Genomic DNA, 11,284 nt, shown 5'->3' on the forward strand with positions numbered 1-11,284 from the left:
CTACACGGTTCATACTACATTTTTGAAAAAAGCCTTAAATGAAAGCTGAGAGTCTGCACTTTAAGCAGGTATTCATTGTTTCATTTAAAACCCATTGTGGTGGTGTACAGAGCCAAAATGACGACAACTGTATCATTGTCCAAATAATTATGGACCTGACTGTACTTCATCCTCACTGCTTCAAAATTTCTGTACATGACAAGAGCCCCGCCCTGCATGCCTCCTATTGTCATACTCACTCTAACTCATAGCGCCCCCTTGTGGGAAATGCCATATTTTTATATTGATAGTGCCAAAATGGGCTGTCTAGCGCCACCTAGACACACTAAAATGGCCACTGCGGCCCGTAGGAATGCCGTAGAAAACCAAAACTGGCTTGTTCAACTCATCAAGACCTACAAATGACGCACTGATAACCCTGACCTAAATCCATCCCTTTCAAAGTAAGATTTAGCCTCAAAAACGCTCTTTCTTCAAAAAATATCTCCTCCTAGACTGTTTATCACATTGGCTTCAAACACGCACACATTACAGGCCAACCCCTGCTAATCAGATATTCTGTATAACTTTGTCATTACTCAAACGGTTTCGATTTTATGGCTCTTACAGGTGAGGTGCTACAAAACCTCCTGACGATCTTCACGCCACCTAGACCCACTAAAATGGGTGCTGCGGTCCATAGGAAGGAAGTGAGCTAGTGCCTCATGTTACTTTCAGAGAACAGGAAAAGGAAAAAAGGGCACCTACTGCATGACATGTGACCCCATTGGTGTGCAACAAGCTCAAGAGGGCAGCCAAAAGGGCACAGCTGCTTGCCAAAATTGACCTTGTGTACCCTTGACATTGCTTGTTTTATCGACATTTCGACTGTTACGAATAATTCGCACTGTCTGCATGAGCTGTATATCCATTTAACACAATGAAATAAATATACCTTCAGTTTTTGCCTCAATTCAAAGCTCATTCAAAATGAGTTTGATCTTCAGACACCTAAAGACCTTCAGCAGCTGTGCCCTCGTGTCAGCCAACAGCAGCAGCAGCTGATACCTTACAGGGACTCCCTGTGTGACACGCACATTCCTCAGAGAGAAATCAAAGTTCCTCCGTTGTTATTCCATGCATTGAAACTGCATTTTTAGTTTCCAAAAAAGCTGGAATGCTAAAACATAAATAAAAGAGAATGCAATGATTTGCAAATCTGTTTCAACCTTCTTTTCTGTTCAATGCAATACAAAGACAAGGTATTTAATGTACAAACTGATAAACTTTATTGTTTTTTGTAAACATACACTTATTCTAAATTTGATGCTTGCAACACATTTCACAAAAGCTGGTGCAGGGACAAGAAAATACTGGAAAGGCTCAAAAAACATTCCACAGGTAAACAGGTAACAGGTGATAGTATCATAAGTGGGTATGAAAGGGGCATCCTTGAAAGGCTCAGCTGTTCACAAGCAAGGATTGTCACACTGTGAAAAACTGTGTGGGCAAATAGTCCATTAGTATAAGAACAACATTTCAGTTGCAACATATTTAAGATTTCACCATCTGCAATCTGTAATATTATCAAAAGGTTCAGAGAAATCTATGCATGTACGTGGCAAAGCTGAAAACCAGTACTGAATGGCCATGACCTTTGACCCCTCAGGTGGCACTCCATTACAAACCAACATGACTGTATAAAGGAGATTAGTACATGGGCTCAGGAACACTGTGGAAAACCTTTGTCAGTAAACACAGTTCATCGCTGCATCTATAAATGTTCAGACTCTAGCATGCAAAGTGAAAGCCATATATCAACATCTGGAAATAACTTCTGAGAGCCTGAGCTCATCTGAGATGGACTGACACAAAGAGTGCTGTGGTCTGACGAGTCCACATTTCAAACTGTCCTTGGAAATCATGGATGTCCTCCGGGCGAAGTTCCAGTAAGACAATACGACACATTCTGCACATGTTCCAACAGCATGGCATTGTAGTAAAAGAGTGCAGGTACCAGACTGACCTGTCTGCAATCCAGACCTGTCTCCTACTGGAAATGTATTGAGTGTTATGAACCAATTCCGAATGAGTGTATATTCAGTATGAGGAAGTAACTTGTTACATGTAACAGAGTTTTGTAATTAAATTACAAAATGAATGTAATTCTAATCAGTTAAACTTAGAAAGAAAAAGTTACTAATCAGAATGTTGGTGATGACAAACGGGCTACATCCAAAAATATTCTTTTTGGTAAAAAGTTCATATGCAGATTATAGCATTTATTTTGGTGCTTCTTTGTGTCATGTAGGAATGCCTTTTTTTGGCATAATTCTGCATAACACAGATCAGCAAAAGTTTGAGAGCAACATTTATGCAGTAATAATTTTAGGACTTTTCAGCGTTATTGCCTAGTTTAAAACATTTGTTAGAAAAGCTATCAAAAAGTAATCAATTGTAATAAGATACATTACTTTGATGAAGTAAGTAATTAAATAGTTAAATTACTTATTATATTTTTAAGAGGGTAGCTACTAGTCTGTCAGCTATTACATTTCAAAAGTTATCTTTCCAACACTGCACATTTATTAAAAAAAATAAATAAATAATAAAGTTTATTAGTTTGAACATTAAATATCTTGTCTCTGTACTGTCTTCAGATTGAATATAGGTCAGAGAGGATTTACAAATCATTGAACTCTGTTTTTATCTATGTTTTACACAGCCTCCCAACTTTTTGGGAACTAAGGGGTTGTAAAAAGCAAAACAGTGTAACCATACTTTTAGTGAGTGTATACTATATTGTGCTTATTAACACAAGCAATGCCTTCAGTTCTCTGTTCAGAGGAAGGCCATGTTAATGTTCTGTGTACTCAAAACTTAATACAGAGTTTAGCTCTTAAACTGCTTCATGTCACATCTCACCTTCCCTTTCAAGTGTAAGGCCCGGCCACTTAAATATACCCTAAATTAATCTGTTAAATGCAAACAGATCACACATGAAGATCAGTTTATTTGCCATGATTAGTGCTATTCAGCCATCCTATGACAGCAGTTCAACAATGTCCTCTGCGGTTCTGGAGGAGCTTGGGCTTATTTATAACAGGAAACCTGCGTTAGAAACTTCAGATGTCGAGTTTGCCAGATGAGGATCTTCACCAATCAGGAAGGCTCTAACAAAAGGCACTAATGTACTAGTAAGTATATCTCAGCCTCTAACGTTGAGTTTCTACCTCTGGTTTGTTAAAGATCAGTTCACTTGTTTTTATGGTCCATTAATTTCACTCACTGCAAAATCACATGTCCAGTTTACCTTAATTATAATAATCATATTAATGCCTTGGGAGATTATAAGATATGAAATTGAAGGGGTGGTTTCTCCATTGGTTTACATCTGCCTGCTGATGCAGGCTTGACTGTGTCACATTTGGTAATTGTTACACTTACATAAAGCACTATTCTAACATTTTCAAAGATGTATTTGTAATCACACTCACTCAGTCATGAAGAGGACATTAACATCCAAGCCAGTCAGATATTGTTTCCTTTTTTCTGTTGTACATGTGATCAGCTGCCTGATTGTGATTCATAAGACAGAACACAGCAGGGTGATGACCACCACCCTGTGGGAATCAGTGGAATTACAACCCAAAAGGACAGATATCCCATGAGAACAATGAGTAATCATCCAAAAAAAAGAAAGAAAAAAAAGTCAAAATTGTGACAATTCAGTCAACATGCTGGATCTGACAGTACCAAATTTGCTATGGATTAAAACAAACATTTGAATGAAAAAGCAAGAATGAATGCATTTCGCATAACACAACAACTTTTTTTTTTTTTTAAATTTAACTTAACTTTAAATGTTAATGTTAATGTGCACATGACTCCTAGTGACTTAACCGACAACACTATCAGTCAACACACATAATTCTATGCACAATTTCCAATATATCTATGGCCATTTTTCCTTTCTGTTCTCCAGAAAAGTATGCAAAGCAATAACAAATACTTCATTTAAGTCTTTGGCACAGTATTAGTGATTTTAGGCAAGAATAAAGAGTATGCTGATATACAGTATGTGCTGTAAAACATCAAACATTTGTTATTTGAACCTCCTGAGACCCGAACCTTTGTTTGGTATGCTTTTTTGATCTCTCCTAGCTATTTCGAATCAGTAGGAGTCAGTAAGTATAAAAACTAAACATTGTCAATGATAATTAAGTCCCATTGTCCTCAAACAAGACAACAAAGTCCCAATGTCCTTAAGCTAGATAACAATAAAGTCCCAATGTCCTCAAACAAGACAATAATAAAGTCCCAATGTCTTCCTAATCCAAGTGTTTTAGCTTGTTACTGTTGCTAAAATTGGTCAAATTTGTTTCTATATCAAACTGGAGTCATTATTAATCATAACTAAACAAGTTTCAACAATAAAATGTGATCAGGTTTGGATCTTGTACACTTTTTGTCGGGATCAACTGTAAACTGACTTGGTAGAGTTGGCTGCCATCTTGTTTTTACATGGATTAGTGTATTGTGCTCTTACTATCACTAGATGGCACAAAAAAGTGTCCATAAATAAGGATAAAAGGTCCAAGTTAAGTAAAATGAAGTATAAGGGCAAGTACACCCAAAATGTCATGCCCTCATATGAAGACACAGGGTCTTAGGAGGATATTTCTGTGATGTTCAGCCAGCACAGAAGTCGTCCAACAAGTATGCCAAATGAAACAACAAAATATATAGTTTGTAGATGCTCTCAAGAACAACACATTCAAATGCATTCTGATCTGACCCCCCCATCAGCAAGGCAACATCAATTTCTTGGCACCTTCAAAAACCATTACAAATGACTGCTGAACAATATATCTGCTGTTGGTAAGGTTTGATTTAAGGAAAGATTATAATTTTGGTTAAATTGACTTTCTTTCTTATGTTTTTTTGATGAAACCATTAACCCCGACCTCCTCCCTGAGTCGATTTGGCGAAGAAGGGGTACCCTAACACTTAAGTCAGTAGAACAGACAGCGAATGAAGTTCCGTTTATACTACCCCTAGCATCTGTATACTCCCACATGTTCCACACATGAGCAGTTGATGCATACAGTCCAAGTGGTCATACATTTTGGGCAGTGAGGCCTTTGCAGAAATGAAGAGATGACAAAATCTACACCCATCAGCCAAAACATTAAAACCACTAACAGGTAAAGTGAATAACATTGATCATCTTGTTACAATGCAATGTTTTGCTGGGAAACCTTGGATCCTGGCATTCATGTGGGTGCCACCTGACAAACTCTATCCACCACTGTTGCAGACCAAGTACACCCCCTCATTGCAAAAGCACTCCCCAGAGGCAGCGGCCCTCCAGCAGGACAACTTGCTATGCCACACCATAAAAACTGTTTAGATATGGCCCGAGGAGCATGACAAAGAGCTCAAGGTGTCGATCTGGGCTTGAAATTCCCCTGATACCAATCTGATTAAGCATCCATGGAACGCCTTGGCACCCCACATTACAACCCGCAAGACTAAAAGGATCCACTGTTAATGCCCCTGTGCCTGACTCCACAGGGGGCGCCCAGAGGTCTTGTGTCCCATCCATCCCTTCACCCGCCAGTGGTTTAATGTTTTGGCTGATCGGTGTACTGTATATCACACTGACCCTTACAGCTACACTGCTATGAAATTACAATAGAGTTCATCTCTGTGCTGGACACAAAGACATGAAAATATATTAATTTTCTCCCCTGACTACAATGAATTGATCCCAAATGAATGCTTTAGGTGGATGAAAATGTTTAATCAAACTCAGTGTTTTAATGGATCAAAGCATCACATTTTGCCTATTTGTCCACTTATTCATGGGAATAATTAGAAGACACCATACAAATGTGTGCATTGTGATGTTACAATGTTTCTCCATTTTGTTTCTTTTAAATAGTGAGGTGTGATTTTTTTCAATAAAGGTTGGTCAGTGTAGTTTTAAACACAGACCATTATACACCATACTGTGCAAAGAGTTCCAGTTGTGCATGAAGGTGAGGTGTGACCATCAATAAGTGGTGCAAGCCAACAGAGGTTTTAAATAAAAAAGCCAGCAGGACTTGATGGATGAAACAGTGAGGTGAAGCAGCTAAAGGAATGTTCTCTAGCATACCAGCTCTGCACTGCACAAACAGTAAAGAACAAATTAAATGGTGAGCACACAGTCAGGATTGTGCTTAGTTTGCTTATCTGGTTTGCTGGTCTCTTTTGACTTGCAGGGCAATGAAGCACTGCTACTGACAATACTGTTGGGAGGAGCAGGGAAAGAGCCAGAAACATCTCAAAGTCCCTGTCACTGTACATGTGTGTAGTTCAAAGCGATGACTGTGTTCCAGCATCTGAAGAAATAAATCACATTTAGCTCATTTTTCTGTCAAATAAGATTTCATGTATTTACCATTGTCCTATTTCTCACATCTTCGGCTCCACTGATCATACTGAGCATGAGTCAGCACACACTCTTTGATTGGCAGATGTTCTCTGGTGGAGATAAGCAGTAAAGCTGCCATTCTTGTCCTCCTCACCAACTGCCAAACCATTGCCAAGCTTGTGCTCTTCCTCACTTTCGTCCTCTGCTAGGCTGCTCTCTTCCTCTTCCTCTTCTTCTTCATTGTCACTTCTCTCATCTCTGGTGAGCTGTGACATCAGACAAATACATTAGAGAAAGAAAGCAGATATGAGGGGGAGGGGTTGAAAGGAGGAAAAAATGTGGTAGAGGAACTGGATGTTCCACAAGCACAGCAAGCAGCAGGTAGAGCTCGGAGCAAAAAGAACAAAACATCTACCTTGAAGCCTGGAAGCAGATTTGGAACCTGAGCTGCAGCAGAGGACAATGAGCTGGAGTTTGGGGTTCTTGTAAGTAGAAACATCAATTCTTTTTATATACTACTTTCTGTGTACTGCCGTCACAGTTGCAGGTGTTCTATCAGTCAGAAATAATTAGTCTGAATTGTCTCATAGTGTGTTGTCAGTAAGGGGGTATGTGTGCAACAGTCATGCTGCTGTTAAATATTAGTTATATGCTCCAGGAAGCTGAGCAAGTTGTTTCTAACTGAGCAGCTTACAGAGCAGAGACAAACTCTGACCAGATGAACACAATGAGGTGAGAGCACTGTAAAAGTCATCTTAATGTCTACTGATAATACAGCTGGCAGGTTATGTACTATAACAGCTGGTCACAGCAACATTTATTTCTACATGAGTCTGAAATGAAACACAGTTTTTCATAGTGTAGATAACAGATATTTACAAAGCTTCAAACAAGTAATTTGATTTAAATGATATTTTTTGTTTTTACAGCTCAGGTCTTATTTTTGTAGAGTTGTCCATGATTTTGTTTAGTTCTGATGACACTGCAATCACCAAGGTAATGGCTGAAATCTGGGAACATGGTGACATCACTAAAACAAAGTCAATATGCATTCTGTCACTTCCTTCCAAAATGACCTGTATTGGCTTTTTTCTCTTAAAGTATAATTGTTCACCAGTATGGTTAAAGCTAATTGAGGAACAAAAAATACTTAGTTAAGGGAAAGGAAAGATAATGGCGCCGATGCTTCCAGTTGCCTCTCTGTCTGCTCTGGTAAATTTATGCTGAATTAAGACTCTAGTGTCTATTTTACAAGTGTTAGTGTTGCTTTTTGGGGTTGGCTTTGCACAGTGGTGGCATATGGCTGCAGGTCACTCATCGGGATGAGGAAATTAACTCACCGACCTGTAAACTCTCCTTCTGCCAACTTCTAACAAGCTAGCTGGTAGCTAGCCATGTCGAGGTTTTCAAATGTATACCTCAGTAAACATCTACAAAAGATGGACAACAATGAGCACCTGCTAGCCATTGTACAGGCATTAGAGAATAAACTTTGTGCCACATCAGTTTCCAACGGAATATTAGGAACTGTAAGATCCTTTGATTCACTGAAACTTGACAAAATCCTGGACAGTGCCATTCAAACAGGTGACTCTTTTTCTATATGTTGATCTGACAGAGCAGAGGACTCTGGTGAGAGAAGGAGGGGAGGCGTGTGCTTTATAGTGGATAAAGACTGGTGAGTCTGTAGGATTGTGAAGCACTCCTGTTCCTGCTGTTGATCATTGCTGCCATTGTTTAGGAAAAGCAACTATACGGTTGCCTTGTTGAGGTTGGGATGTGTGGACAACCATCCGTAAACACGAACAATAATAAAGCAGCAGCCAACAATGAAAGAGGGTGCAAAAAAGGACTGAATTAAGTGCACAGGTTGAAGGAGCTGATGGAATCACATTTCACCAGAGTTGTACTTTGTGTAATTCCATGTGATTTTTATTTTTTTTAATTGACCTGAATTGAATTGAGTTAAATTGAAGTGGTAAAAGTAAACATAGGTTGCTTTAGACATATGAGGACAATACTGATTCTGTTGTCTTCCTCCTGTTGGCAGTCTCAAAACCAAAAGCGAGTGCACTTCAAATGTTGGAAAGTATAGTAGGTCAAAGTTGAAGCAGGAAGTTTGGAGAATGAATTTACTTTTCCCCCTCATTTTTCTCTTCAGATAGTGACTGCCCAACACAAACATCAGCATCAGTCATTTCGGCAAATCCCCCAAAATGACATTTGTTGACATTCAAGTAAAAAAAACTCTTTGGCACCAATAGGACTTCTGACTGTCTACTGAAAGTAAAGGAGAACGCATTGTCATGTTTTTTTGGCGTGATAAAGTCGACACGGGGAAGAGGTAAGGGTGGATGGATGGGCATTTATGGGGAAACTACATGAAACTGTAGTTCACCAATGGTGTTAATTTCATTGAGGAAAACTGACGAAAATTTTTTATCAACAACCTTTTTCTCATGATGAAACAAGATGATCATGAGCTATAAATAGATCTTGATAATGAAAACTTAGACAAAATCTAAGTTTCAATTTTACTGATCAGACAAGACGTGACGAAAATGTTATTGGTGGACTATCCAACACTGAAAGCCAAGAACAGCCATGCCTATAATTATCTTCAAATGCCACATGATTGACAGGCAGGAAAACTCCAGCACATAGTCAGATCATAGTGCCAGGATGTTTCGCTTGCCGCTGAATGACAGTGAAGCAAGCAGCCACCGGCCATCAGACTTCACAGCTGAACGTCCACAGGACTCCACTCAGTCCAGATTGGAGAAGGTTTATGGGTTGATGTGGTTTGACAGGCAGGTAGGAGGCTCAGCTATCCGTAAATGTATGAGTGTAGCTGTGTTGCAAGTAAACAGTCTGAACTCAGCAGAGTTTTTTCTGACTGAGCTGAAAGTTTAGTTTTAATTACCAACTCTATGAGAGGAAACAAATTTAAACCTCCAGACTAACATGTTGCAGATTAACAAAGAACTCAGGCTTTAATGAAGTTATTTTCCTGCTTCATAACAGTGAGATCAATAACTCAGAGTTTACAATGAACCTGGGTACAAATCCTTGTTGTCTCAGATTAGCTATTTGTGTTGTCAAAGTTTTTGAGAGAATAAACAGAGAGATATTGATCTTTTCGAATGATGATCACTAAGTGTGCACTCATAAATTAGCCCTTAAACCTGTCAGAAACTGCTGAAGAAATTACAGTTTGTAAGTGCGTAGCAGTGGCGGCTGTTGGGGAAACTCACTTCAAGTTTGCATCATAAAATTTGTCATATTGTAGGGAGGCAGTAACTTAGAAAAGGAACATTTAATTGAAGCTGTTTTTCAACCACACATGCCATAGAACCACAGCAAAACACACCTCAAAGATTTTCAGATGGGTTCAAACACCTGAACTTTACTGTACAAACGGTGAAAATTAGCTATATATCGCTTATGGAAATAAGGAACTCCGGACGGCACTCTGTCAGAAGACTCCACTCGCAAATATCCGCATGGGACTGAGCTCGAAATGTGAAGCGCTGTCAATCACAAAGGGGTTCATCATGCATACACCGAGCGTCTTCTCCCGCCTACCGCTCCATTAGGTCCCAGGGAAGCTGAGTCTCCGTGGAAGTGACGATTTTGTCGCATTTATCCAATGACCGTCTCGCTTTGCTGCATGAAAAAAACCTGCTCAGCGCTGTCTCATAGGAATGCTTGGAGGCTCTGCGTCCACCCTGCTGACACGAAAATGTATGAGAGGGAGGTCGCGTTTGAAAACTGGTGATAAACAGCTGACCTTTGAACATCATAGTCTTGATGTTAAACGGTTACACCCCGCCTTTACGAAACCCCGCCTTTCCGAAAATAGACCTCCATTCTTCGTATTGGCGGGGTTTCCCATTTTTTCTAAAGGCCCCGCTATTCTGAATATTGGGGACAACGGCCGCAGTTCGTCAACAGGTGCCTCCAATCAGCCGCACACTCAATCACAGATGCGCTCCGACCAACCTCTCCTTGCAACTACAGCTCCACTCGGCTTATTGTTGTCATGGATAGGCCTACATCGTTGCTTCTAGCTGGTGATATGCTGTGATAAGGCTTTAAAATTGTAGTCGTGGGTATATGCTCATTATATCAGTTAAGAAACAATCAGATTGACTGATTTCACCTTTCCGTTTTATAAATGCATTTAATATATTTACTCTGACCAGAAGCCAGATCATCACTAGTCTGTCTGACCAGAGAGAGTGCGGCCGGGAGTGGGGATTTCAGCACCACGGACAGCGCGCGTAAAAAGACTTGACAAATGTCTCCTTTATGTGTTTGCTGCTAGCGAAATTATAAATACCGTAAATGAAGACAGTGACATATTTTCAATAAAAAACAACGATTTGAACGTTCACTTTAAGCTTTTGTAGTACAACGAATTTCAGAATTGTGCGAGTGCAGCCGGAGAGCGGACGGCAGTGTTTGATGCAGGAAACTCGATATGGACTTGAAAATCAGTTTCGGAGTGGGGGGGTTTCGGAGTGGGGGTGGTTCGGAACGGCGGTGTGTCGGAACAGCAATGTTTCGGAATGGAGGGCTATCCCCATGTTAAACGCATCCTAGCGTACGTTTAATGCAATGTAAATTCTTATTTTAATGTAAATTCAATAGTGCATATTTGACCATTTCTTCTATGAAATTTTAGGGGAAGTTCAGCCTCCCTTGTTGTCTCAGAGCAATCGCCCCTGGTGCGTAGAAATTATTTCCCAGATAGCTCACATACATCTGGCCGACGTCGGCCCGATGTATCAAGTTTACATCGTTAAGACGTAGCAGGGAGAGCGTTTGCTCATTGCCAAGACGTCGCTGAGACGTTGGCCTTTAATCGAAAATGACCACCAC

General features: G+C 39.9%; 1 protein-coding gene across 1 annotated transcript in view; it reads right to left on the minus strand.

Moving 5' to 3' along the window:
* Positions 1-1,318: 1,318 nt before the first annotated feature.
* Positions 1,319-11,284, minus strand: part of cers3a (ceramide synthase 3a) — a 109,240-nt gene continuing 99,274 nt past the window's right edge. The window contains 2 exon segments of the mRNA XM_050041304.1: positions 1,319-6,528; positions 6,531-6,666. Of these exon segments, the coding sequence (XP_049897261.1) occupies positions 6,479-6,528; positions 6,531-6,666 (186 nt within the window). The 3' untranslated portion in view covers positions 1,319-6,478.

Source organism: Epinephelus moara, chromosome 1 (genome assembly GCF_006386435.1).
Source record: "Epinephelus moara isolate mb chromosome 1, YSFRI_EMoa_1.0, whole genome shotgun sequence".
NCBI lineage: Eukaryota > Metazoa > Chordata > Actinopteri > Perciformes > Serranidae > Epinephelus > Epinephelus moara.